The sequence below is a fragment of the Moschus berezovskii genome, chromosome 4 (genome assembly GCF_049115385.1).
Source record: "Moschus berezovskii isolate FMDL1 chromosome 4, NW_MosBer_1.0, whole genome shotgun sequence".
NCBI lineage: Eukaryota > Metazoa > Chordata > Mammalia > Artiodactyla > Moschidae > Moschus > Moschus berezovskii.
Genome location: NC_142463.1, coordinates 109,548,132 through 109,575,816, shown reverse-complemented (window position 1 = coordinate 109,575,816; position 27,685 = coordinate 109,548,132). Strand labels below are relative to the sequence as shown.

The 27,685-nt window shown below is 53.9% G+C and overlaps 2 protein-coding genes and 1 long non-coding RNA gene across 6 annotated transcripts; 1 reads left to right on the top strand and 2 right to left on the bottom strand.

Annotated features, from left to right (window-relative positions):
* Nucleotides 1-119: 119 nt before the first annotated feature.
* On the bottom strand, nt 120-16,086 carry DCST1 (DC-STAMP domain containing 1). Of its 2 annotated transcripts, XM_055403379.2 has the most exons (16): nt 15,920-16,086; nt 15,457-15,582; nt 15,314-15,388; nt 10,553-10,681; nt 10,073-10,212; nt 9,097-9,310; nt 8,867-9,010; nt 8,103-8,224; nt 7,681-7,838; nt 5,554-5,653; nt 5,332-5,427; nt 5,064-5,190; nt 4,340-4,456; nt 3,706-3,848; nt 3,475-3,588; nt 120-423 (listed from the first exon to the last, which is right to left on the bottom strand). In XM_055403379.2, exons 1-16 carry the CDS (start codon nt 15,975-15,977, stop codon nt 172-174), a joined length of 2,115 nt encoding a protein of 704 aa, XP_055259354.2. In that variant the 5' UTR covers nt 15,978-16,086; the 3' UTR covers nt 120-171. The 2 variants fall into 2 exon arrangements, 1 of the variants encoding a protein (XP_055259354.2); XR_008682823.2 differs by lacking the exons at nt 15,314-15,388; nt 15,457-15,582; nt 15,920-16,086 and having other exon boundaries at nt 286-423; nt 3,475-3,756; nt 5,332-5,653; nt 10,553-11,907.
* Nucleotides 16,087-16,332: 246 nt separating this feature from the next.
* On the top strand, nt 16,333-27,508 carry DCST2 (DC-STAMP domain containing 2). 2 transcript variants are annotated; one of them, XM_055401438.2, is made up of 15 exons: nt 16,333-16,591; nt 16,760-16,930; nt 17,203-17,304; nt 17,541-17,738; nt 18,295-18,360; nt 18,841-19,054; nt 19,216-19,373; nt 20,113-20,277; nt 21,377-21,544; nt 21,677-21,777; nt 22,700-22,830; nt 23,792-23,919; nt 24,263-24,356; nt 24,462-24,602; nt 27,463-27,508. In XM_055401438.2, the coding sequence occupies exons 1-15, from the start codon at nt 16,336-16,338 to the stop codon at nt 27,506-27,508; spliced, it is 2,139 nt and encodes a 712-aa protein (XP_055257413.2). In that variant the 5' UTR covers nt 16,333-16,335. The 2 variants fall into 2 exon arrangements, with proteins under 2 accessions (XP_055257413.2, XP_088691962.1); XM_088835836.1 differs by having other exon boundaries at nt 21,362-21,544.
* On the bottom strand, nt 19,888-23,294 carry LOC148778201 (uncharacterized). 2 transcript variants are annotated; one of them, XR_016037323.1, is made up of 4 exons: nt 22,715-23,294; nt 22,201-22,310; nt 21,433-21,565; nt 19,888-20,252 (listed from the first exon to the last, which is right to left on the bottom strand). It is a non-coding gene; the product is annotated as an uncharacterized LOC148778201 (long non-coding RNA). The 2 variants fall into 2 exon arrangements; XR_016037324.1 differs by having other exon boundaries at nt 22,229-22,310.
* Nucleotides 27,509-27,685: the final 177 nt, after the last annotated feature.

Below are 27,685 nucleotides of genomic sequence, written 5' to 3'. Positions count from 1 at the left end.
CCCTCCGCTCTCCCGACCGCAGCCGGGCTCTGCCGGATCAGGTGGGCTGGTTCTCCCGACTGCCCAGTTCACCCTCCGGTACCCGACGCCTGCGAAGCGCGGGCGGCAGGAGTGTATGAAGCATTTTATTAAACAGGAAGGAGCGGATGGGAGAGCGAGCAAGACGCCCCTTCACTCCGCGTAGGTAGCATCATCGTTGCTGTCGCTGTAGGCGGAGGAGGAGAGCTCCTCGCTGGGTGTGCAGACCGGGCACCGCTGCCGCATGTCATTCCAGCACGAGCGGCAGTACACTGCCTCGCAGTTCGGTGTAGGGCACACGTAGGACTCGGCCGTCTCGGGTGCTTGGCACACCACGCATCGGCGGCGCAGCAAGGGGCGCAAGAGCGGGCAGCGGCGGTGCAGGATGTCAACCAGATGGCGGCGCTGTTGAGAGACAAGGCGGGTTTAGAGCGGGTTGGGGAGCAGGCGAGAAAGATGGGGAGCTGCAGAACAGCGCTTCTTTTTGGAGAAGCGCTTCTCATCTGAAGTCTCAAGACCTGACTATGCCCATATGTTGGAGGAAGCTGGATTTGGCAAAGAAGAGCCCTGGAGGGCAAGGGTTCTGTGGAAGTCGGTCCTGGAGAGCCTCCCTCACTTCGTGGTGGAGAGTGAGAAGATGCAGCCGGTAACAGCAACAACCGTCATCGCATGTACTCTCTTGTAAATCGTAAACCGTCTTGATTCTCACCGTGAGGCTGAGAAGTGAGTAGGGCGGATAAGACTATCACTACTGCGTTCTCCTACTTTACAGATGAGAAAGCTGAATCTCATAAATGTTAAATGACTTTCCCAAAGGCACAGACTCAACAGTAAAACCTGTCTGGATCCAGGTACCCTGATTCCAAATCACAAGCCTGGCTCATTATACTCCCTCTGTCTCCCACCCTCTCTCCACACGTTTTCCAGGAATTCTCAGGTCACTCTTTGCTCAAGAAACTCCAGGGGCCCCACTGCCTGCCAAGCAAAGGCAGGACTCCTGGCCTTGGCCTTCTGAGCCTTCCACAATCTGGTCCCTTTCTAGCCTCTGCTCCCACTTACCTCTCCCTGAACTTTACATGTTCTGTGCCAGTTTCTCCTTAGACTTCAAGCCCTGGCACTTGCTTGGCATTTTCTTTGGACTCCGAGTCCTTGCACATTCTGCTTCCTCAACTGGGAATGAATGCCCTTCACATTTCCATCTGCCCATCAAAATCCAGTTAACTCCATGATCTGGTCATGGAATCACATTATGTTTATTTTGAGTGAATTTCTTAGGAGATCTGGATCAAGATGATGGACTAGAAGGACATGGAGCTCACCTCCTCCCATAGTATCAGAATGTTCATCAGACATTCATCCAGACTCTACTGCATGTCATGGGAGTTGGGGAGGTCTAGGAGCTGGAGGAAAAATTTAAGCAAACATGGTCTCTCACTTTTATGAGCTTTTTAAGGACTGATTAAATAAGAGTGCCTGCTCCTTGCGTTTTTAAAGGATATTGGGCCCCATACCAAGAAACTGTAAGTAAATTAATTCAATTCAAACAATAACTATGTAAGGCAGATCTCTTTTCAGCTGAAAAAATTGATGGCTTGGAGAGGTGATCATTTTCACACAATGACAACTAACATATATATAGAACTTGCTATGCACCTGCACTATGATTAAATGAGTGAAACTCACTTAATCCTTACTACAAATAGATGGAGTAATTAAGTCCATTTTACAGAAGGGAAAAACCAAGGCTCAACATTTAAGTCAGTGGTCAAGATCACACAATTGTCGCAGTAATAAGGGGAGGGGCCAGGATTCAAACCTAGGCTCTCTAGGGATTTCCCTGGTGGTCCAGTGGCTAAGACTTCAAATGCAGGAGGCCCGGGTTCCATCCCTGGTCAGGGAACTAGATCCCACCTGCTGCAACTAAGAGTTCACATACAGCAACTAAAGATGCTGCATGCCACATCTGAGACCTGGCACGGCCAAATAAGTAAATAAATATCTTTTTTAAAAATGATATCTTTATATTAAAAAAAAAAAAAAGCTCTCTGGCACCAGAGCCTCATACCCGACCACCACTCTATTACTGATCTCTAGTGAGCAGGCCTCATAGATTTGTCCAACCTCCCCATTCTGCAGAGGGAAAAACTGAGGTCCAGTGGTGACCATGGCCAAGGTTACAAAGCTTAATGAGGGCGTGTGGACTGGAGCCTGGTTCTGCTGACAGTGTTCCCTTTCTGTATACCACATGCCTCTTCATGAGGCCTCCCTGACCCCCAGCCCACCTGAGTCCCCTCACCTATGCCACCTCCTCACACCCGCCACACCCCCCACACCCCTCTGTTGGAACTGCACTGAGCTTATAATCTGAAGTCCTCTCAGAAGAACCTGTGGCTTTGCCTTGGGCCCCTTGTTTCTGATGAACCGGTCTTGCTTTTCTTTGACCCAACTATATCAAATCTGATTCCTTCTTTTTGCCTGCTTCCCTATGGTCCAGGTGTCCCTGGTGGCTCAGTTGGTAAAGAATTCACCTGCAAATCACCCGGTTTGATTCCTGGGTCAGGAAAATTCCCTGGAGAAGGGATAGGTTACCCACTCCAGTATTCTTGGGCTTCCCTGGTGGCTCAGATAGTAAAGAATCGACCTGCAGTGCAGGAGACCTGGGTTTGATCCCTGGGTTGGGAAGATCCCCTGGAGGAGGGCATGGCAACCCATTCCAGTATTGGAAAATTCTTGCCTGGAGAATTCCAGTACAGAGCAGCCTGGCAGGCTACAGTCCATGGGGTTGCAGAGAGTCGGACATGGCTGAGTGACTAAGCACATCACAGCCCTATGGTCCACTTAGGATCTCAGGCTGAGCTGAATCCTGGGTGCAGATATGGACACAGCCTTGACCTCCAGCCACTGGATGACCAAGGCCTTTGCATGCATCCCATCAGAACTCCAGGCACTGGATGACCTCCAGCCACTGGATGACCAAGGCCTTTGCATGCATCCCATCAGAACTCCAGGCACTGGATGACCTCCAGCCACTGGATGACCAAGGCCTTTGCATCCATCCCATCAGAACTCCAGGCACTGGATGACCAAGGCCTTTGCATGGATCCCATCAGAACTCACTGAGCGTCAGTAGACTTGGGACCTTGGTAGGGGCTGGAAGGACTAAGAAGAGATGACCCCCTAGGCACTGGATAACCAAGGCCTTTGCATGCATTCCATCAGAACTCCAGGCACCGGATGACCTCTAGGCACTGGATGACCAAGGCCTTTGCATGCGTCCCATCAGAACTCCAGGCATTGGATGACCTCTAGGCACTGGATGACCAAGGCCTTTGCATGCATCCCATCAGAACTCACTGAGCGTCAGTAGACTTGGCACCTTGGTAGGGGCTGGATGGACTAAGGGGAGATGGCCCCCTACTCCAGTTCTTAGACCCAGAGGCGCAGGCCTGGACTTACTGGAGCCCTCTGCTGTCTTGCCCGCCTTACGATGGTAGCCCTCCTCAGCTGGGTGAAGGCTGCTCTCTTCCTCAAGAGATCATTGTAGAGGAACAGGATCCGCTTCTTCTCTCGCTGGGGCCAAGGAGACAGTACAGAGGAGGAAGCCATCCCCCAAGGTGGGGCTGGTGGGGAGCTGGGTGCAGGCTGGTGTGTGCACACCTAAGCATGGAGAGGTTGTGGGAGGCGCACCTTGGGGAAGTAGAAGGCTGCGATGACCCTCCGGAGCCGGTAGCCGAAAGCCTGCAGCAGGCAGAGACACACTAGGAGGCCACTGGGTAGTGCTGCTTTCAAATAGGCCCTGGTGCTCAGGGACACAGGCTGGGGCAGGCAGGCTGGGGGAGGAGGTGGGCCTGTCAGGGGTACGGCCAGCACCAGCTGGCCTCAACTCTGGACTGAATTCCCCATGCTCATGGGGTGTGGGTTATGTCTCTGATTACCCTGTTATCTTCCCGCCTGCCCCTCACCCTGCAGAGCTGTGTTGTCAGCATTGCAGTTGATAGGCCCAGGAAGCTATTTGTTCAGCATGGCACAGATGTAGAAATTTTCCATCATGGCAGAAAGTTCTATTGAATGGCATTGCTCCAGAGGGCTGGGACCTTGGGGGACCCTCTGGACTCCTCTGACCCAAACCTGTCATCCTCCAGTCCTTCAAGCTTGACCTGATGTTTCCAACTCAGATTCTCCAATGCAAACACACCGACCCCCATTTCACCATAGCCAAGGCCCGGTCCCCTAACTCTTCGTCTTGGAAACACCCCCCGGCCTCCTCTCCCCTGGCCCCCAGCCATCAATTCCTCTGATCCAAACTTTCAGCATCACTCACGCATGTTGTTTGAGTCCACTACCATCTCGGAGGAGGTGTTCAGGGCTCCAATGGTATTCCGAAGAAGCCGGGCAAGCATGGAGTCTCCCCCGACTTTCACTTCCAGTTTATGACTGCCTGATGCCAGGATAGGGGTCGTGGTGTGTGGGGGGAGTGGGAGAGTCAGGATAGAGTTGGAGTTAAGGAGATGGGTCAGGATGGGGACTGGACAGAGGGGAGGGGTCAAGGCATAGCAATACTTCTCAACTGCACAGGACTTCCCATCCCTTCCTTGATTCCTAATGCCTCCTTTTGACAGATACAAAGGGGAGTGGAACCTGAGGCTCCCAGTAACAGCCGTCAAGTTGCAGGGCTGATATTTGACCCTAAGGTGGGCAGGTAGGGGCTGAGAAGCAGAAGGAAATGACAGAACTGGGGACCTCCTTCGTGGTCCCGTGGTTAAGAGTCTGCCTTCCAGTGCAGGGTTCCATCCCTGGTTGGGGACCTAAGCTCCCACGCACCGTGACGTAACTAAGCCTGGCAGCCACAGCTACTGAGCCCGTGCTCCGGAAGCCGTGCGCCACGACTAGAGAGAAGCCCATGATCACAACTAAGACCTAACGCAGCCAAATAAAATAATTTTTTTTAAATTGGAAGAATTGGGGTGGGGTGGCTGCACAAGGGCGGGAGTTCTCCAGGGGATTGTGTCCTTGGGCCTGGAGTCCGGAGTGGGGGCTGGGCTCACTGTGGAAGGAGTACTGCACGAAGGAGTGGTGGCGGATAGTGTCGAAGATGGAGTAGAGAGCCCAGTCCAGGCCACAGAGCAGCAGCAGCAGCAGCAGCACTGGCAGTGTCTCCATGAGCTCCCGTAACTGGCCAGGGAGCAGGAGGGGCAGAGCTGGGCAGTGCCACTGGTCCTGGCATGGGGCCTCCTCTGAGGCCCCTCTGCCCTCCACCCCTCAGATCTCCACCTGTAGTAGGATCTGGGGTCCTGCCCTCTGTGCCATCCTCACCACATTTCTCATTTCTGCGGCCTGGATCATGGGGTCCCAGGGGAAGATGACGGTTTTCTTCTCGGCTTTGCGCAGTGGCAGCAGCGTCTGCTTGCCCTGGGAAAAACGTCCCCACGGTGAGAAACACTGAACACCTGCTCCTCTTCCCCTCTGCCCTCCTGGAGCAGGAAGCCACCCAGGGAATGGGACAGCGCACTCTTGGGCAAGGCCACACACACTCACTAGCTTCTTCCTGCGTTCATCGATCTGACAGAAGTAGGTGCTGATATAGACGTTGTCGAAGCGGATGTCCCCATTATAGCTGTCCATGTAGGAGAAGCACCTGTGGATGAGGGTGTCTCCATCGCCTCCACGTTTACCCACCCCCAACCACGGGCTTCCCTGATGTGGTCAGTCAGCCGACCACCCAGCATGCAGCAAGCACCGTCTGTGTCCTAGGAGAGGAAAGCCCTGCCCTGCCGTCCAGCAGCCCCACAGTCCAGTGAAAAACATGCACATACATACTGCTGAGACATATCAGAGGTAGTGGGGAGGGTTGTGTAAGTGCGTGTGTGTGCCTGGGAGGTAGGGGATGGTTTCCCAGGCATGAACTTCCAGGAAGAATATCCAGCAGCGGAAACATTAGGAGCAAAGGATGGAGACAAGGAAAATCCCTCAAGGATTCAGAAATCACCCGATCCACTGACTCCCACTTTCGCCTCGCAAGCCCCTGCCTCTTGGCTGAGCCCTCAAAACATCTCCTGGGAGCTCACTTGAAGCAAAACTCATTTCAACCATCATTTCCCGTCTCCTCTGATACACCCTTGAGTAAAGCGATGTTTTCTGTGTGAGCGTGTGTGCACACGCAAACGTAGCCTTTCTGTGTATCACTCAGAGTCCCACATAATGCTTCAGTTTCCTGAGGAAAAATGTTAATTGTTGGAAATGTGTTTAAAACTGTAAAAGTACATTAAATAAGCTCTGTAAACTGTGAAACATGATTTCCAATGCTATTGGTTCTGGGACCCTGTAAAAATCCACATCTTTGCCTTTCAGATGGAAATGTCTATAAATGCAAAGAAAGACTGTGAGCGCCCCCTTGTGGGAAGACCTACCACTGCTGGGTCTGGGCCTCCGGAGCCGGGTCTCCGCCCCTCCCCAACTCAGCCCCTTCCATGAGTGACCTCACCCAGGTTGAAAGCCTGGAAGTGGCTTTTGACTCTGTACCTCCTTCCTTCCCTCCGCAAGCTGGCTCTGCACCTTCCCCCACCTCCCTCTATTTCAGGCCAACTTCCTGCCACGCCCCCACCCCACCCCCGTTCCAGCCTGGCTCGCTAACCTCTGACCCACCTTGGCCTCCCTGCCTCCAGGCTGCTCCAGTATAGCCTGTAACCTTGCCACTGGGGGGCAGTTCAGGGCCCTCCTGCAGGGATTTCCAGACTGTTCTGACTATGCTGGGTCCTCAACCACAGCCTCTGCCTTCCACATCCCACAAAGGCTGGATTCCTGACCCAAGAGAATACTTTTCCTCTTCTTGGCTGTGGCTCCCCATCTGCAGCCTTTTGAAGCTCAGTTATGGCCCTTTCAGCGGCACTTCCTCAGCTCCCATATCTGTCCATAGTACAGGCTTTGAATCATCTCTGTCTGTAGACGCCTCTTCTGCTTTCCCTCAACCATGAGCGTCTTGAGGGCAGAACTATGGCTCATTCATCTCTGTCCTCCCACAGGGCTCTGGACACACACATAAACTAGACTTGCAATCTAGGCCCCACAAACAGGGTCAGAAAGAGCAAGAGCCCCTGCGGCCGCCCTTGTCTAGCCCCTGCCCCTCTCAGGCACATGGGGCTAGAGACAGGAAACAGAGGGTCCAGAGGTCCGCAGGGAAGCAGAGTGAGGCCCAGGGCAGCCCAGCTGGACGCCAGGCTGGGTGGGGTTGAGGACTTTGGTCCAAATGGAGGGAAAGTAGCTGCCAACACAGCAGGCGGGAGAAAATGAAAGCAGAATTGGACGATAAAAATGGCACAAAGTCAGAGCCAAGGGGAATATGAAGGGCAAGAAAAAAAAATCAAAAGTCAAAGCTAAAAGTTAAAAAAAAAAAAAGTCAGCGTTGGGATAAAGGCCGGAAGGAGGCAGATAAATGAAGACGGTCGCCCTTTTAAGGTGGTGGGAACATGGGGTAACGTTTCTTCTGACAAAATGTCCACATTTCCTTTAACTTTGTGTAAACAACGAGGCCGGCTTTGTAAAAAGGCAAAGTCAAAGGCGAAGAGCATTGGGATTCAGTCGGAGGAGGGCTCTGCAGCTCCATTCCTAGGCCTGCCTCAGGGCTCGTCGGCGGGAGGCCGGCCGGGGCAGAGGCTGAGGACTCACGCATGGAGGACCAGCAGGAAGGCGCAGGAGAGCAGCACGTGCAGCAGCCCCAGGGCCCACTCGAGCTGGGCCTCCCGGCGTCTCACGTAGCCCCGCAACTCGGTGCTCACGTGTGTCCAGCTCGTGTTGAGGCCCAGCACCCCAGCCCGCTTCTCCTCCTGGGGGACGGACAGGCGCCGCCTCAGAGGCCCAGACCCAGCTTCCCGGGCTGTCTGTGGCTCTCTCCCCCGGATGCTTTCCTCTGCTCTCCTCCTCCCGGGAGCTTCAGGGGGGCCTCTGCCTCTGTCCGCCGCCCTCCTTGACACAGTCTTGCTCCTCCACACCTCTGTGAGCTGACACCCTCGCGCACCTGGCTGACCCTTCCCACAGGCTGGACACCCCCTGGGCCCTGTGCCCTCCTCCTCCCACTGCCCATCTCTTACCTTGAGGTTAATAGTCGCTGAGAATTCCCCCTCCAGGCCATGAATAGACTGGTTGAGGGAGTCATAGGTCTGCCCAAAGTTGCCTTCCACTGGGATGCGGGTAAGGCACCAAACTTCCATCGCTGGCGGGCAGTGGGGCCAAGTCAGGGGCCTCCTGTGCCCGGCACCCAGCCCTCCCTTTCCGTGACCCTCTGTTCATGTCCCTCTGCTCGTGGCTTTCTTTCTTTCTCTTCGTCTTTTGGTGCGACTTATGGAATCTTAGTTCCCAGGCCAGGGATTGAACCTTGGCTCTTGGCAGTGACAGCTCGGAGTCCTAACCGTTGGAGTCTTAACAACTGGACTAAAGGGGAATTCCCTGCCAATGGCTTTCTACCACCTTGAGTTTTTCCCTTCTTCACTCCCCTTGAATTCTTCCCCCCAATTTTTTCACCTGTCTATAACTGTACCAAACTCTAATTATGATAGCCAACACTCAGCAGAGCAGTTCCTCCATGTGCTGGCTCTATTAGCTGCTTTATGTGCATTACCTCCTTAAATCCTCAAGACCCCTAATGGGATGCCCATCTTTCAGATGAAGAGACAAAGCAGGAACTTACCTGAGTCACAAATCTGGTCAGCTGGAGGCGCGGGGCCCTAAAGATGCCACGTCCTCAGAGCCAAAAGCAGCCCCTCCTGACTGCCTTCCTGCCCGACATCTTCCCAGGGTCCCCCAGGACTCAGGTCCCTAGCCCTGGTGCTCCCCACCCTCCTGCCTCTGTGCTCACCCTTGGCAATGCTGCAGAAGAACTTGAACTTCATGGGCAGGCAGAGTAGGTGGTTAAGGAGGGGCACCCAGATGCGCTGCATACACACTCCATGCTTCTGGTCAAACCAGCGGCGGCAGCTGAGCATAGCCTTGTTCACCACATCTGCAGGAAGGGCCAACGGGGCTCTGAGGTGCCCACACCCTGAGCCGACGCCCGGGCCCCTGCCCTGCCCAGGGACCCCCGCTCACGGGAGCAGCGCAGCTTAGTCTTCAGCTCGTACATCTTCTGTGTAGAGAGGTGGTGTCTGGAGGCTGAGGCAAGCGGGGCCGCTCCACCCGGGGCTGTCTCCGAGCCCTCGGCATCCTTGGGGGAGAATCCGCTCTCACTGTTCACCTGGGCATCCAGTTCCTCAAAGGAGCTGGTGATGTTCTGAGTCTCCGCTTTCAGTGACTCTTTGCTGCTCTGGGGTTGGAGGCAGGAAAGGGGTCAGGCATGGCAACTTGGAGCTTCTGTGCCCGACAGCCTGTCCGTCCCCTTCAGCCCAGCCTCGGGCTCTTACCTTCAGCTGTAAGGAGCCAAGGCCTGGAGACGGGCTCTCATCTCAGATTCCCCACTGTTTGTAGTCCCTGGGAGCCCTCTCCCCTCCCCAGGGGCCTCTGCTCCACTCACCTCCCAGGCTCCCAGCTCCTCCCAAGGCCTCCCATTCCGGATCCTTGCTAGTCAAGGAAGGTTCCCCGGGCCCTTGACTTCAGCCCTCATCACTACTCTCTCAGGCCACTGCGCCATCGCCGCTGTCCCAACTCCGAAGCCCCAAGGTCCTCGTCTCCCCAACCCCTCAACTTTCCATTTTTCCCAGATCCCAGTCTTCAGTCCTCCAGTACCCTATTCCCTCATCCCCTGACCCTCCAAGTTTCCAAACTCCTCACGGCCAGGGCCCCCAGTTTCCTGACATTCTAGCTCAGCCGCCCAGAGCACTATCGACTTGGGTGTTTGGGAATGTGTGTAGGATGTGTCCCAGTGGCCAGGGAGGGTAGGAGCTCTTCTGCCATTTAGTGCCCAGAGACCAGAGCACATCCTGCAATGTTTGGGAACAGTTCTGCCCCAAACGCCGGTACCACTCGCCCTGCTGTGAAACTATAAGTCCAGGGTCCCAGCTCTCAACTCAGGTCATCTAGGCCCTGTGGGGAGAGGGACCCCTAGACCCTGCCCGTGTAGGGTCCTGACCAGCAAGTCCTTGAACACTGCCCGCAGGGGGGCTGTGGAGACGCGCCACGCTGTGCGGGTGTTGTTGACCTGCAGCTCCACGGTGCAGCCAAGCGATGCTATCACCTCGTTGAGGTTGTGCCGCAGGTTGGCCACTGGTCCTGGGGGAAGATGCCCCAGTAGATTACCTCCCTCTAGAGCCAATTAACTCTCTTCAGCCCATCCTGAGCTCCCACTCTGCGGGTGGTGACCACCTTCTAGAACTGTACATTGATGGGGCCCAGAAGCTGGTGAGAGGTCATCTCATTCAACCCCTGATTTTTTTTCCCCCCTTTGGTAAATGAAAGAGGCTCAGAGGAACTCTCTCAGGTGACACACAGTCAGAACAGCTGGGATTAGACCCCCACTCTTTGTTCTTTACCACGCCTGGCTCTCAATGGATAGCCCACCCAGAGTCACCGCTTCAGTGTCACTAACTGGCACCCAGGGGCACACACTCACCCTCACAGATGGCGGCCAAGGCATATCCCAGTACAAAGAGCCTGCCTTCTTTGCCCAGCATCTTGGGTATTAGCAGAAGGCTGGCACAGCGAATGTGAGGCGAGGTCCCCCAGCCTACGACCCCCAAGCCTGCCAGGAGAGCCCAGGAAGTGGTGAGGCAGAATAAGGAAGCTGCCTCCCCCACCAAGTTTAGCAGAGCACCCGCCTCCCACAACTCCTTTCTAGAACCATCACCGTACTGCCCTTGTCCCATTCACTCTGGCTCTGATAGGCCTTCAGGCCACTCATGCATTCATCTATTGAACAGCCGTTTATAGAGTTCGACTGTGTGCCAACCTCCAGAAGGGCTTGGAGAGGAGGCCAGAGGTTGAAAAGCCAGGGTCAGTGATGACTTGCTGCGTATATACGAGTGTGTGTTAGGGAAGGGGGCCAACACTTTCGTTTTCCAGGCTGGACTCAAAGGTACCCTAGGTACCGAGGGGGCAGAGAGAGCAAGAGGTGGATTCTGGAAACAGACACCGGTGCCCAGAGCAGTCGGAAGAGAGGTCACAGCCCCCTCGATATTCCCTGTGCTCTGACACCTACAGCTCTGTCCCTGATTTCAGCCTTTAGTTGTGTGCCTCCTGGTGTGCTTTAGCAGTTTCACATGTGTCTCCCTGTGGTCTCTGAAGGGAGACAGTGAGCTCCTTGAAGTTCATAATCCAGGGAGAGAGACAGACGGGTAAACAAATGACTACAACACCAAAAGCTCAGTGCACAGGGAGGTGCTTCTGGAGAGCTGTGGGAGCCTGGGAGGGAGCAGGCACTTCTGTGGGGAGGGGTGGGGCTGGGAAGGCTGGACAAAGCAGGCGATGTGACAGCTGGGCCTGGACGATGAGTAAGTGTTGTGAGGCATTCCAAGCCAAAGGAGTAGCATAAACTGGTCAGGGAACCTAGAAGATTCCTGTGTGGATGGCGTGTTCTCCCAAAGATGGCTGAGGCAGATCCCTAGTCCGTGCCCTTCTCTCCATCGGCTCTGCCGGCACGGAGTCCCCAGCATCCCTCATGGAGCTGCCTCGCCCCTTACTTCCTCTCTTGCTAACCTAGATGCCAATTTTCATGAGGCAGCCAGAATGATCTTACAAAAACAAAAATCGGATCGTGGTCCCTGTTCTGCTTGAAACCATGCAATAACTTCCCATCTCTGCTTGGGATCAAATCCGGACTCCTCGAACACGATCACCAGACTCTCGTGATCTGGCCCCTTCCCGCCTTCTGAGGTGATCTCATCCTATTCAGCCCTTCGCCCACCACGTCCGCCCACACTGGCCTTGTTGCTGTTTCTGGAATTTGCCAAGCTCATGCGTCCTCTCAGGTCTTTGCCCCGGCTGTTCCCCCTGCCAGGAGCACTCCTCCCCCTAGTCTTCACCTGGCCGGCTCTACCTTGTCATACAGGTTTGCTGCAAACCCTGTCAGGTGCCACCCCATGGTTTGTTCTCCCTTCTTCCTTGCTAACACAACTTGGGTTTTGTTCCAGGGCAATGGCCTGTCCCTACCCTGGCCCCTGGGGGTAAATCTGGATCCGTCTAACCCAAGCATGCTGTAGTAGGATATAGAAATGGGGGTGATTCTGTGGTCTTGGCCTTTTGGCCAAGGCTCAAGCTGAGGATGATAGTTGACAAACAGTCACCCTATTTTCTGAGGGTGATTGTTGACCGAGGGCTGCTCTACCTTCTAAAGAGAGCCTCATGGAGTTTGCTATCTGGCATTCCCCAAAGAGCAGAACTGGTGTCTCATCCCTCTACCCCAACCGGCCTAGACAAAGACAGAGCCAGAAATCGGAATTATCTGGAAGTGGAGGGAAGTGGTTAGAGCAGGCAGACACAGGAGGAGAGGCTGTGGAGAGGATGGGTGTTCACTTCCCCATGGCAAGTGACAGACTCCGAGAGCACCCTTCTGAGGCTGGTGTTGCAAGAAGGGGAACCCGGCTTACCCCTCCCAACTGGACACTCGCTGAGCTGCAGAGCCTGGCAGGGCCACCCCAGGGCTGCCCCAGAGCACAGAGAGGGAGGAGCGTTCACTGATGAGGGCAGCAGGGCCTCCCAGGAGTATGGGGGAAGCCATGCACATGGAGAGTGGTACTCTCATCATGACGGGGAGGGGCAACTTCAAGGGGTCCTGCGCTTCCCGTTTGGGAGGGCAAGGCCATTTCCTTTGGGTCAAGCGCACATATAGAGGGCATGTTAAGTCGCCTCCATCATCCAGACTCTTTGCGACCCCGTGGACTGCAGCCCGCCAGGCTCCTCTGTCCATGGTATTCTGCAGACGTGAATACTGGAGTGGGTTGCCATGCCCTCCTTCAGGGGATCTTCCCAACCCAGGGATCAAAACTGCGTCTCTTATGTCTCCTGCATTGGCAGGTGGGTTCTTTACCACTGGTGCCACCTGGGAAGTAGAGAGGGCAGCGGGCCTCAAAGCCATCTGTGGGGGTCCCATCTCAGAGGGTTGCCTGTTTAGGGGGAGCCATCCAAAAATAAGAGTCTGCGGGTGGCCTGTAGGAACTACAGGGAGCTTCGTTCAAGGTCAGTCAAATAGAACTGCCCTCAGCAGGAAACTGGGCCCAGCGCAGTCCACACAGAGCCTCCAGCCAGACTGTGAACAGGGCCCCCTGAGACGACCAGGGTGTGAGGGAGTGCCGTACAGAGGCGGGGGAATTCTAACAGTATCGATGACTTCAGACTTTTGTCCCTTTTCCTCTAATTCTTCTAATCCCCTTTCTGACATCAGAAGAGCCAGAAAGGGAAGGAAGTGGAGAAAAAAAGTGAGTGAGCAGGCTGTGCCTCTTGTCCGCCGCAGGACCCCACTCCACGGATCAGGCCTGCGCTTCGGGGCAAGGGCGTGGTCAGAAGGGAAGATGTTTGAGAATGATGTGAGATTGAAATCTTGACGTAGACCGGACTGGACCTTTTAAGCCCCGAAAATAGTCATGATTACTGAAGCAAGACTAGATCTTCTAGATTTAAATCACCAGAAAGCTAAGGGTCTGTGTGAGAGGTCATCCGTGGGGAGAAACGTTGAAAAACAGTGGTCAGAGAGAAAGTAGTTTCCTGTTGGAGCCACATCGAGGGAGTTGATTCAGTGAGCTGGGGATGATGCCACGTCCGTGCCCCTTGCCTGGGAGAGGGTTAGAAAGGACACATGCTGCAGTTCGGATCAAAGAGGTGTGGGGGAAGTCGGCTGGGGGGTTACAGGAAGTTCTTTGTTCTTACGGGAGACACGAGGAAGGAATGCCCTGGTCTTTTGATATTGTCATGTGGGGACATGGTGTCTGGATTTGCTGCAGCCATTTTGTGACCTGAAGAGGAATGATCTCCAGGCCAAAAATGTCAGAGAAAAAAGTCAAAAGGAAGCTTGGTCCTTGGTGGGTTTACTGAGGTGCCAAATTATCCAAATTCCAAAACTAATCTACCTTGAAACTTGTTAAATGAGATGATAAATTTCCTCTATGGTTAAACCACTTTCAGGTGGATTTTCTGTTCTTGTGGCTCAGCACCTCTTGATACAAGTCTCCCTTCACACGTCACCTTCTCTAAGAAGCCTTTCCTGACTACTCCCCAGCTAGCTCCTAATCCCTTTCTGTCACGTTCCCCTAGTTTATGTTTTTCATACCACTTGTAACCATCCAAAATGTTCTCGTCTATTTCTTCATTTATTGTCTAACTCTTTCCACTAGAATGTAAACTGGAAAGAGAATGTAAACTCTGAAAAAACTGGGTGTGTGGTGGGGAATAGTTAAAAGGAATTAAGAGGTACAGCCTCCAGTTATATAATAAATAAGTCAGAGATCTATAACAAGGAATTTGGTCAATAGGAAATATGGCCAATATTTTATAATAACTTTAAATGGAGTATAATCTATAAGGATACTGAATCAAAATGTTGTATACCTGAAACTAATATAACATGTCAAGTTAACTGTACTTCAATTGAAAACAACATGCTCAATAATATTGTAAAAACTGTACGGGGAAAGATGTTCTTAGCCTTACTGTGGTGATCATTTTATAATGTATGCAAGTGTCAAATCACCACTATATCGTACACCTGAAATTAACATAATATTGTACATCAACTATATGTCAATTAAAAAAGAAATCATTATAAATTTATAGCAGTCACTGTACATACATATATATGCACACATGTACGCACTATATACCACAATGTATGTATGTGTATGTAATGCTTGTTATATATATTATCAGCTCTAGGGGTCTAAAATTTAAAAAGTGGGCTGAGTGCTTGTCAACCCTGTTCACTGCTGAATGGATCCTCAGCAGGTGCTCAGTTAGTGCTAAATGAATGAGTGAATGAATTGATCAGAAGCAGCAGGAACGAGATCAGAGAGCTCAGGAGAGATGGGGATTATGAATGGTTTTGGGGTTCATCATGGGGGTTAATCTCTGGAGGAGGAAATGGCAACCTACTCCAGTATTCTTGCCTGGAGAATCCTATGGACAGAGAAGCCTGGCAGGCTACAGTCTGAGGGGTTGTGAAGAGTCGGACATGACCGATCACACACACAGGGGTTAATAGGGAGTCCCTCAGATTGGGGAGAAGCTTGCAGGGAAGGACTGTGTCTTCTGTAGACTCTGATCTCCCCTCAAAACCCAAGACGAGGCTAAAATTACAAGGGACACTTGGGAACAAAAGAAACAAGAAGAGATTCCTTCCTGGGTACCCAGGGCTGTGCTGCATCCCTGCTCTTAGCCCAGCACTAACCCACCAAGCTGTACAACGTCACCATCTTCTGACCTTCATAGATGTTCATAGGGTTCACCAGAAGCTGAAAGAGACCTAAAGATACAGGGTTCAGCCAAAGGTCAAAAGGTGTGCCCCACCTCTGACCTCTGCTCTGTACTCACCTATGGCCAGGAGCCCTCCGGTGCCTGCCCCCAGCAGGAAAGCACTGACAGGAAACTCACCCGGCTGGCGCCATAGGAACTGGTTACAGGATCTGGGCAGCCCCCAGTTCAGGAACCCCTGCACCGCTGAGGGGTCAAACCGTTTAGCCCAGCAAGGCCAACATACCACTCTTCTGGTTGGGGCATGGTTCATTAGGATTAGGGGTGACAGAGGGGTGGAGGCTGGGGGAACCTGGATGAGGGTGGCCGGAACTTGGGGGACCCGGGGGAAGTGGGGCAGACAAGAGGGAGAGAAGAAAAAGGGCTAGGCCAGAGGAGGGCGCTGGATGGGAGGGGTGGAGGCTGGGGGTCCCCGGAGTGGGGGAAAGGGTGGGAGTCCTGGAGGAGAGACTGGTGAGAGGCGTGGGGGCCAGGAGTTGCTGGAAGTCACTGGAAGGGTCGGGGTCTCTGGTGACTGACTCACTGGTGTGGGGTAGTTTCCTTTGCCTTTTTGTTGCATTCTGATGAGGTCTGATGGCCATGAGTCTGCTATGGGGAACTCTCTCTCATTCCAGAAAGCTCCTTGAGGATGTCTTTGGATCAGAGGTTCGGCTTCTGTCTCCTCCACCTCATCCACAGCCTGTCTGAGGGCTGTGTCTTTTCCTCAGCTGTGAAATGTGGAGATTAGAGACCTATCTATCCCTTTGTAACTAGATGAAGAATTCCAAGACACACATGGTAAAAGCCCTCCGGAACCTTAGAATATGGTGAGAAATTCTAGGGCCTTTAAAGAGCCCCAGAACCTGGTGGGCCTCACCTGGAGACAGGCGTGAGGTCTTTGGTGGGCCTCATCTGGAGACAGGCGTGAGGCGTTTGGTCTCCTCAGCCACGTCCAAGGTCATGAAGGATGCTGTGCAGCCCTTGGAGGCAGAGGAGCCGAGCATGGCGCGGGCTGTAGTCCGCAGCACGGGGGGCTTTATCCTGGGCTTGTCCCTGGCCACAGCCTATGGGCTCCTGGAGCTGCTGGTGGAAGGGCACAGCCCCTGGGGCTGCCTGGTGGGCACTGTCACTCTGGCCGCCTTCCTTGGTCTGGGCATGGGATTCTCCCGCCAGGTCCGCATCACTGTCCTCTTGCTGCTGCCCCAGGCCTTCTCCAGTGAGTTTGGTGCCCAGGGCAGGGGGTGGGCCTGGTGGAGGGGCGGGGGCAGGAGGGATCTTGCGGGAGAGGGCAGTCGAAGGAAGCCCTGCTGCCTTCCGTCCGGCACTTGTATATGCTGCCATGGGCAAGGCTGCCAGCTTGGCTCCCACGGTGCTCTCTCCCCAGAGCAGGGCCGGACACTGCTGTTGGTGGCTGCCTTTGGGTTGGTGTTGCAAGGGCCTTGTGCCAACACCCTGCGCAACTTCACCCAGGCCAGCGAGGCTGTGGCCTGTGGGGCAGAACTGGCCCTGAACCAGACCGCCAAAGTGCTGGAGAGGGCCAAGCAGCCCCTCGTCAGTAAGGCCGCCCACCTCCATGGGCCCCCGAGCTCCCCTCAGCCTGCACGTTCACAGCCCTCTGGCTCCATTCCTCTCTGTTGGTCCTGGGCCTCAAAGCATCCAGCAGGACCCCCTGACCCTCGCTCTCTGGCCCACTCCACTGCCAGATGGATTATCTCCCAGACCCCAACATCCGGGCAGCTTCCCTGCTCCACTCCCTACTCCAGGGCAATGGTTAGGACCAGCCTCAAGAGGAGGAGACCCGACCGGACCCCTGCCCCTGCCCTTCAGGTGCTCTGAACAAGATTAAAGCCATTGCCCAGAGAGCCAAGCAGGTGGCTGACCAGGTCCGAAAGTTCTTCCGGTCAATCATGGATGGCGTGAAGCACATAGGTCAGCGGGTTGGCATGTCTGTTTTGGGGGCCAGGGTTACCCAGTCTCCTCACCCTCGCCCCTGTCCAGGACTTCTTGGGCCCTGCCAGAGTGCTGACTAGACCCCACTGGATAAAGCACAGCCCGACCCCTGACCACAGGCCTTTCGGGCTCTGGGTGCTGCCCTGGTGTTCCCCCCAACCCCACTGAGAAGATGCTGCAGGACTCCTGGGTACCAGCCCCGCAGACATTCCCAGCCAGGGCCCTGCGGAACGTGTGGTATTGGCTCCTGCACATCGGCGATGTATGCAACTCGGAGCTGGGCAACCCCTACTTGAAGTGTGCTCGGGTCTTTGATGACGCCAAGGACAGCTGCATGAAGGTCATACCGCAAGCCTACCACCTGTGCTTCGTGCTCATGCCCTTCAAGCTGATGCTCTGCGGACTTGCAAGTGGTGAGAGAATATGGTCTTACTGGTAGGAATGGGGGCCCGGCAAGTGTAGGGATTAGCTGGGTGAGTGGGCCCAGGTAGCCACTAGTGTAGCAGCAGCATGTGTGTGCTCAGTTGTGTCCGACTCTTTGCGACCCCATGGACTGTAGCCCGCCAGGCTCCTCGGTCCATGGGATTTCCCAGGCAAGAATACTGGAGTGGGTTGCCATTTCCTTCTCCAGGGGATCTTCCTGATCCAGGGATCAAATCCATGTCTCCTGCTTTGGCAGGCAAATTCTTTACCACTGGGCCACCTGGGAAGCCCCCTTCCAGGGGACTAATGTGGGGCAATAAATATGGAACCAACAAGGATGCTGGGTGCCATGCAGGATTAGGGAGCAGGTAGGGGGGTAACCAATGTGGAGGGTGGGGTAGTAAGGAGAAGCCAAAAGGTTTTGCGCTGATGTGGAGGCCAACAGGAACAGTGAAAGTCGGGGGGCCCTGTCAGAGCAAGTCTCTGGAGGTTGGACAGACAGGTTGCGTCTCTTGGCCCCTCCTGACACTCGGGCTTGGCTCCCAGTGGTCCAGGTGTTCTGCATCATCCCTGGGTATATCCAGACCTTCCTGCGAGAGACCATGAGCACCCGTGAGTGATCCCTGCCTAGCCCTACTCATGCGGTGCTCCTTGAGGCCTCTTTCCCTCATCCCGGCATGTGCCAACCCAGGAGTGCTTCCACAGATGAGAATTCAGGAGAAGACCTCCAGAGGTTACCCAGGCCAATGTCCATGCCGTACAGATTAGGAAATTGGGGCCCAGTGAAGAGAGGGTGCTGCTTCAAAGCCTGACTTGAGAGCAGGAGCTGGGGAGAGAAGCAGGGCCCCCTGCAGCCAAGGCCAGTTGTTGAGATGTTCCTTGTGAAGGCAGGAGCCTGGTGCTAAGAGTGCATCGGCCATGGAGTAGACAGTGAAGGCTCTGCCCCTCCTCAGTCCACTGTAGGTCCCAACACTGGGGGTTTCTAGCTGACCTGGGAGCCGTGGGACCCCTGGGCTGGTCAGGCCCTCCAGGGTGCAGCCCTGCCCCTTGTAACTGTCCTTGCTTGCGTCTCCCCTGGACATGGGGCCTCAGCTGTGAGGAATCTGATCAGCCGAGTGCGTCAAGAGTTTGAGTTCAACATGACAGCCACCCATCACTTCTCTGTGGACCTCAATGCCTCTCGGAGCCTGTCCCAGGTGGCTCTGGACCTCCACGAAGCCGTCAGCATGAAGCTGTACCGCGTCCGAGAGGCCTTGGCTCTGATGGGCTACACCACACCTCTGCTGCTCCTGCTTCTTTACCTCCAGTGAGGGGCTGGAGGGCCCCTCCAATGCAGGGGTGGGAGCTAGGGCTGTCCCCATGGCATCCTGGGAGGCTGGAGCTCATGGGCAGGGGTAAGAGTAGGGAGCGTGGTGCCCTGGGATGTCTGGTTGGGGCTGCTGAGGGGCCTCACGTGTGTCCCACCAGAGCCCTGTATTACCGATACGGTTACCTGAACTGGGACAATTTCGACAACATCTACATCACCAGCCAATTCCTGCGCATGGAGGCTGTCCGCTCCAGGGCAGGGTTGCCCACAGTGCTGCCGCTCACTGCCCATGAGGCCAGACACTACATCCAGCCAGGCGAGGGCCCCGAGGACCCAGAGATAGGGTCCCTGGTGGGGGGAAGGGCTCCCTCCAACCCCACTGCTCTGCCCAGAAGTGCTGGGCACAGGCCTGGCTCAGGGCAGTGCCAGAGATGGGGGACGACAGAGAAAAAGAAAATTTCAGGCTCGGGAGGTGGGGGAGACACAACCCTGTCCTTGGGAAATCTCAGCCTAAAAGGGGGAGGTTTTCAGAGCATGCAGAAAAAGAAAAGAGGGGCAGGTGACGCTTCTGGGAGCACCGCGGATGTCAAGACAGTGGGAAGGATGGGTGGGGAGTGGATGTAGAGCACGGGAAGTGAAGCTGGGGAGGCTTTTGGAGGTGGTGAGCAGGAATGTGCCTGCACGCTGATGCGGAGGTGATGCAACCAGGGGGAGGTGGGCCACAGTGCTGCCTCTGAAGTGGGGGCGGGGAACCACATATGGGTATCAGGGATGCCTTTAAAGGGGGGCTTCCTGGAGACTGAAAACAGGCCACCAGGTCAAGAGGGAGATACTAGGTGTGTATTTCGAGCCACGGAGACCCTGCCCAGGAAGAGTGCTTCCTTCCCACTCTTGCACAGGGGTCCTCACAGCTTCCGCACCTTCCAGGTGAGCAGATGGGACCCAGCCAGATGAGGGGCAGGAGCTGCCTCCAGGAGGGCGGTCTCTCTAGGAGCTGGGGTCTGGCGGGCAGGAGAGCTGCGGAGAATCCTCCTGACCAGCCCTCCCCCATGCAGGCTCCATCTTCTTGTCCCGGTGGGAGCAGATTTTTTGCATCCTGGCGGTCTTCCACCTTGCCCAGCACCTCCTCCTCGTGTTGTTCCTGGTCTTCCTGGACTATGCCGTCTTCTGGGTCCTGGACCTGGCTCGGTACCACCTGCAGGGGGAGGTTGTGGCCCGCAGTGAGTGCCCAAACTTCCCTAGCTCCCTCAGTCCTGGGGGATGGCCTGAAAGTCCCCCTGTCACTGCCACTTACCAGCCCCTGACATTGCCCCTCCTCCAACCCCATCCTCTGCCTGGTAACCCCTGTGCCCAGTTCAAGATTACACCATAACACACATACACCAAACACAAGCTCTAAAGTCAGACTGGCCTGGGGTCAAATCTCAGTAGTGTCCTCTACCAGATGGCGACCTTGAGCAGTTTGCTCAACCTCCCAGACCTTCAGTTGCCTCATCTGAACGATGGGACAGTGATGGTAGCAACTTCTCTGGGTGGCTCTACATAGATGAGACCACACATGTGAGTGCCTGGTGGATCTTGGATTGACAGCGCGCCACAAACCACAGAATAGAATTAATCTAACCCTTCATACCGGAGGCCCAACAGAAAAAGTAAAAAAAAAAAAAACCTCGAAACAATCGATAAAGCCCTTAGTTCAATACCTGCTGCACAGTCAGTGCTTAACAAATGCTTTATTTTTGAAAAAATTTTAAAAATTGGATTGAAGTACAGTTGACTTACAATGTTTTAATTTCTGCTGTATGGCAAAGAGATTCAGTTATATGTAAATATATATATATTCCTTTTCATATTCTTTTCTATTATGATTTATCACAGGATATTGACTATAGTTCCCTGTGCCACACAGTAGGACCTTGTTTATCCATCCTATATATAATAGCTTGCATCTGCTAATTCCATACTCCCAAACCTTCCCTCCCCCAACAAATGCTTTAAAATAAATGTTTCTGGGTAGTCATGGAGTCTGGGTATGAACTCACAGGCTATCAAGATCATTTCAGATCTGGTGGCCTGAGAAGGCAGACCACATAGGTAGCAGTGCCAGCCAGCTCTGGACCATGGAGCCAGGCCTAGTTTCCAGGAGCTGATGTCGGGGCCTAGAGCACCATGAGGGTGCCTGGGGCCTCCAGGGGGACCTGGGGGCCATCTCTATGCTTTGTACCATCCACCTGCCACCCTCCAGAAGGTGTGGTCTTTTGAGCATGGTGGAGTGGGCAGCTTCCAAGAATGTCCCTCACACAGAGTCTTGGTGCCCAGGCCCTGTGTTCATGTCCATAACCGTGGAAGGCACTGGCTCCGCGGGGAAGATTTACCGCGACCTAGTGTCGGCATTCGATGTCCTCCAGCAAGGCAACATCACCGTCCTGTCCCAACGCTGCCATCTGCATCCCTCAGAGCCTGACTCCTCTGGTTACATAGTCATTGGTATGCACACCTCCAAGGGCGCTGGGGGGACAGACACAATTCAAAGCATGAGGGGCACAGTCCGCTGAGGGTGAGCGTGACTGGCACCTGGTGCCCCGCAGCAGCAGCTTACTGTGTCTGCTGTGCCCCCAGGCGTCATGTATGGCCTTTGCTTCTTTGTCACTTTGTTCGGCAACTATGTCAGTCGGCTGCGGCGGCTCATCTGTGCCTCCTACTACCCATCCCGGGAGCAGGTGAGGGGGCCAAGGCCAGTTCCTGCTCCCCCCAGGGGGCTAAGCTCCTGGCTGTCTGTCTTGGTTTGGGGGAGTTCAGAAGCCTTCCGCAGCCCAGCTCTCTCCCTTTGGTTGAACCCCAAAGCAAATGACCTGGACCGCAGAAGGGAGAAATGGTGCCTCTTGAGATAAAGTTTGATTCCAAAGATTTGTTAAAACCCTGGGGAAGGGGACCTCCCTGGTGGTCCAGTGGCTCAGACTCCACACTCCCAGTTCAGGGGTCCCAGGTTTGATTCCTGGTCAGGGAACTAGACCCCACATGCCAAAACTAAGGATCTGGTGTAGCCAAATAAACAAATAAATTAAAACAAAACAAACAAAAACCCTGGGGGACAGAAGCCATGCTGGTGTTGAGGTGGGAATGAAAACCTGCCATTTGCTTACTTGCTCATATGACTCATTGAGCACCTACTGTATGCCAGTCACCATGCCGGGGGCTTCAGGGATGCAGAGATGAACCAGACACAGTCTCAAGGCAGGTTTTAACAAGACCACTGCAATGAAGAAAAGTATTTTTAGGAAATTCCCTGGCCATCCAGTGATTAAGACACCAAGCTCCCACTGCAGGGGGCGAGAGGGTGAGGGTGTGATCCCTGGTTGGAGAATTAAGACCCCACAAACCTTGGAGCACAGCCAAAAAAAAAAAAAGAGAAAGAAAAAAGTGTTTTTATTAAGGGCTGTGGAAACCCAGAGGAGGGGATGGGTGCGTCCACCTAGGGAAGCCCTGAAGTCTTCCCCCAGGAAGGGGCATTGAGCCAAGCCTACAAGGAGTCATAGGAAATGGACAGAAGGTAAAGGTAAGGGGCAGGGGTGAGTGCAGAGGGCATTCCAGGCAGACAGGATCAAGGGGACCCCATCCTTGACCTCCCTTCCCCTCCACCAGGAGAGGATCTCCTACCTCTACAATGTACTTCTGAGCCGCCGAACCAAGCTGCTGGCTGCCCTGCACCGATCAGTGAGGAGACGGGCAGCTGACCATGGCCACACGAGCATCCTCCAGGTGCTGGCCGGACGGTAAGCCCACTGTCTTTCCTTATAGGAAGTGGAGTGAGAGGGAGTACAAAAAGAGCCAGAGGTCAGAATGGATCACTGTCTTTCCCAGGTGTCCAGAGATTTGGTTGAAGAGGGTGCTCATTCATGAATGGATTGGGGATGAGACTTTTTAGGGGTGGGGAGTCAAAGGAGGAGGAGGACAGGAAAAAGGGAGGTTCTTGCTATAGTCAGAGGGATGGAGGTTAGACTGTAGGGAGACCTACCTTCTGAGTGACTGAACTGAACTGGAGAGGATAAGGGTTAGTTAGGCTGGCTGGGCTGGCCTGCTTTTTAAAACATTAGTTAAAAAATTGTAATATAGTTGATTTACAATTATGTGTTAATTTCTGCTGTATTATAGGAAAGTGATTCAGCCATCCACACATACACACTCTTTTTAAAAAAATATTCTTTTTTGTTATGGTTTATCACAGAATATAGAATAAGGTTCCCTGTGTTATACAGTAGGACTTTGTTATTTACCATTCTATATATACTAGTTTGCATCTGCTAACCCAAAACTCCCACTCCATCTCTCCCTTCCCCCTCCCCCTTGGCAATCACAAGTCTGTTTCTCCATGTCTGTGAGTCTGTTTCATAAAAGTTCATCTGTGTCATATTTTAGATTCCACAAATAAGCATTATCATATAGTATTTATCTTTCTGTTTCTGACTTCATTTGGTATGAGAATCTCTAGGTCCATCCATGTTGTTGCAAATGGCATTATTTCATTCTTTTCCTGGCTGAGTAGTATTCCACAGTATGTACGGACCACATCTTCCTTATCTGCTCATCTGTCCATGGACGTCTAGGTTGTTGCCACGTCTTGGCTATTGTGAATACTGCTGCTGTGAACATAGGGGTGTATGCATCTTTTTGAATTATATTTTTGTCCAGATATATTGAGCTGACCTACTTAGTGTCTGGGACCCCTCTCCTCAGGTGTTCCTGCCTGGTTCCATTTATCAGCCACTTCAGCCAGCGTCAGACCTACTGCCTGGGCTGCGGGCAGCCGCAGGGCGAGGGGGACGCAGAGAGTTCGGTGGCCTGCAGTACCCCAGGCTGCCGGGGTGAGTTCTGGGGAGGATGCCTCTCTGCTGGGCTCTCAGGGTTTGTACGTGACAGTCAGCTGTTATGGATTCTGTACCTCACCTTTCGCTCCCCTCCCTTCGTTATGATGCATGTCCTCATTTACACAGAACCCTCAGGTAGCTCATTTTCTCTGGGTGCCTTAATCCTCCAGTGCAAGGAGAATTCCTACGCAGGTGGTACGACAGCAGTCCCCCAGAGTGCATGGTTTGATGGTCTCCCTCTTGGGTGGAGTTGGGGGGGCAAGGGCTGAAAGCTCGGGAGCGCAGTGCCGGGGTGGGGGTGGGGGACAAGCTCAATTTCTTCCCTCCCGGCCTCCTCTAGGTCTCTTCTGTCTCGCCTGCTTCCGTCTCCTGGACAACACCTGCTCTGTGTGTGCATCTCCCCTCTCCTACCAGGAGGAGCTGAACCTAGAGCTGTGAGTCTCAGGCGACATGGGGTGGCTGGAGACTGTGGGGGCAGTGGGAGCAGCCACCCCTCCTGCAGGACCTCTGTGGGCTGCTGAGATGGGAGGCTTCTCCAGGGACTCCAGTGACGAGGAGGGTCCCCGCCTATGGCTGGCTGCCGCCCACCGCAAGGGTCCTGAGCAGGAGGCGCTACTGTGGCAGCAGCTCCAGGAAGCGCTGGGCAGGACCCTCTCATCGGATTCCATGTCGGAATCCAGGTGAGCGGAAAACTTCAGAAGTGGGGGCTGGGAGGCCTAAGCATGTTCAGTCACCTTTATCAATTGTGTCTTGGGTGCCTGGCCCTCTGCTAGAGCTGGAGAGATAAAAGGGGTGGGGGGAGGGAGGTTTGCCTCATGCCTGCTGCGTCACCCCTGCCCTGGGGTGAGTGGGGGGGACTGACATCAAGTAGATAAGTGACAATGTAGACAGCGCCCCAGATGAGGAGTGAAGCAGGCTCTGGGAAGCACAGGGGACAGAACACCCAGTTTGGGATGGAGGCATATTAATGAAGGCTTCACGAAAGAAGTCAGAAAAATAGGTGGGTTTGATTTTCACTCACAGAGAGCCAAGTATATCAAATGCTGAGAGATTATCAAGTAGGATGAAGCCTGGAAGCCAGAGGGTTTGTTAGGCTGAGGAGTGCAAGAGAACATTCCAGGGGGAGGCTTGTGTGAGTCTGGAGAAAATGGGACACTTAGAGGTAGGGGAAGGGTCAGGGAGGGATGTATTTGTGGCTGGGTGGAGACAGCAGAGCGTACTGGGAGATGAGGTTGGCCATCAAGGCAGGGTGAGGTGGGAGAGGGCCTCAGTTTACCATCTGAAGATCCTCAGTCAGAAAGTGATGTATTCGTATTTGTCTTTTGGGACAATAAGCTAAGAAGGCAGAGTGGAGGCAGGGTGGGAGCAGAGAGACCAGAGAGGAGGCTGTCTTAGCTCAGGGAAAGTTGGTGATGGCCTCAGGATTGAGGTGCTGAGAATGACAGGGAGCTTGTGTTTGGAACTGGGTGGTGTTAGGGCAAGAGGAGAAACAGGTTCTGCAGAAACAATGGCCCAGTTCTAGACCTTTCAGGTATCTGTAGGGAATCCACTGGGAATGCCCAGGGGACAGTTAGAAAAGGGCAGGACTCTGGGCCAGAGGTATCTTTTGGGGGGTTGTTGACTTGGAGACTGTGAGAGAGATGAGCTGGATTGCCCTGGTGGAGGGCAGGTCACCAGAGGGGGCAGGGACAGGACCCTGAGGGGCTCCATCACAAACCAAGGTGGGGACAGACTCATGAACAGAGAGCCAAGCAGATCCAGTGCTGTGAGATGGTCAAGTAGGATGAAGCCTAAAGACTGGCCATTGAATTCGGTGGTCGAGAGATCCTTGGAGTGGCTTGTGGGACTATTTCTCATGATGTGGGGAAGGCCAAAATCAGTCCTCGTGGGTTGAGGGGGGTGACTGGTAGAGAAGACTCAGAAACAGCGTACATGGCTCTGTGTCACTGTTGCAAAAGTTTGGGAATTCTTTTTCTTTTTTAAATATAACTTCTGAAGTTTAAAAAAGGAAGCTTGATGGTAAAGAGGAGAGAGTTAGCTTCACAGAACAAGAGAGTAGCTTGAAGGGAACCTAAAAGATTTTTCTTCATCCAAGAAAAAGCTTTTTCTTTACCCACGTATGGGGAGGTCTGAGGATTTCAGAGACGAAAAAAGTGTTGAAGAGTGAGAGATGCCGGAGAGATGGGATCTAGGGCCAGGTGAACAGGGTGGCCTCAAATAGGACCGGGCTCGCCCGAGGCAGGAGGAGAGAGGGCATGTTCCTCCCAGCAGAGCTGAGCCTGCTCCAGTCTGGTGGCCTTGCTTTTCTCAGGGTGAGGGTGGGGGTGGGGACTGGGGGTGGGGATAGGAGGCATGCACACCTGCTGAAACAGTCAAGAATGGGGTTGGGAGTGGAATAAAGGTTTCAAGGAGTGGGTGGTGGAGGTTGAAATGCCTGCCTTGGGGAGTGTGCAAAGGAGCCAACTGGGGAGGTTAAGAGATTTCCAGGGAGCGTTAAAGGCTCAGATGAAGTTGAAAATCATCACGTGTAATGACAGACTCCAGCGTGCTTGGTTACGTGGTTTTCTCAAGGAAATGTAGCCATGAATGGGCTTCCAGGGTTGAAGGCTTTTCCTGGGCAGGTCAGGAGATGATGGGGTGAGAATTGGGGTGCTTTAGTCAGAGTATCTAAGATGACTGGGGAAGATAAAGGGGTTGAGACCCCAGGGGGCTGTCCAAGGTCTATGTGTTATTGGGGTGTTAAAGTAGAGGCCAAGAGGGATGCAGACAATGGGCCAGGCCCAGGAAGAATCTGGAAGAATCTTTATCCCGGCCAAGATTGAGGGTGATGTCCGAGTAGGAGCAGAGAGGAAGGTCATTATGGCCAAGGAGGTTGAGGATTGGAAGGCCAGTGTGTTGGAAGAGTCTGCCCACCAGCTAGAAGGCAGCTGGGCCACAAGAGAGGCTTAAGTCTGGTACTAGCACCCTGGATGGATATGGCAGGATGTCGGCAGGACCTGGGGAGATAGGCACAGCCCGGGAGTGTAGCTTCCATGACAGCCAGGGGCTTTGCAATACGCCAGAGGTATGCCAAGTCTGAGAAAGACAAGCAACCTCCACTTGGGAGGACTGAAGAGAAAACTGTCCAGTGGTCACATTCCAGTGTGAATGGGGCACCGGAAGTTAGTAATGAATTCAGAGGTTGAAGGGGAAGGAAAGTTTTATTTTCAGTGGTTCCAGAGGGCTCAATGAAGTTAAAAGCTGGGCTGCCAGGGAGGATCACTACGGCCTCGAGTGAGTATTATTTCCGAGGTCTCTACTGGTTCTGCCCTTGCAAAGCACATGACCTTGGGCACATCATTGCCCACTCATCTCTCAGGCTAAAGTCAGAAGATATCTACAGACACACGCTGGCTTGCCTTGGAGGGGCCTGTGAGAGTGGCAGCAGCTGGAAAATAACAGGAGCCAAATCTGAATAGACAGGGCAGGGGCAGAAGGCAGGAAGTCACCTGTGAAAGCAGAATACGGGTGACTGGGCCACCCTCTTCCTCTCCTCTCTAGTGACCTGGATGAGGAGCAGGGGCCTCGGGAGAGAAGGCACAGGTAGCCACCCCCAGCTGCGGCCCAGTCTGTCAGCATCCCCCTCAGCCCCACTGACCACCTCAGAAATCCTCTGCCCTCAAAGCAGCCCCCCCCCCCCCCCCCCCCCCCCCCCCCGTCTCTCATTTCCGTCTCCTCCCCATCCCTCCCACCTACCTCCAAAATAAAGAAACCAAAGGTGGAC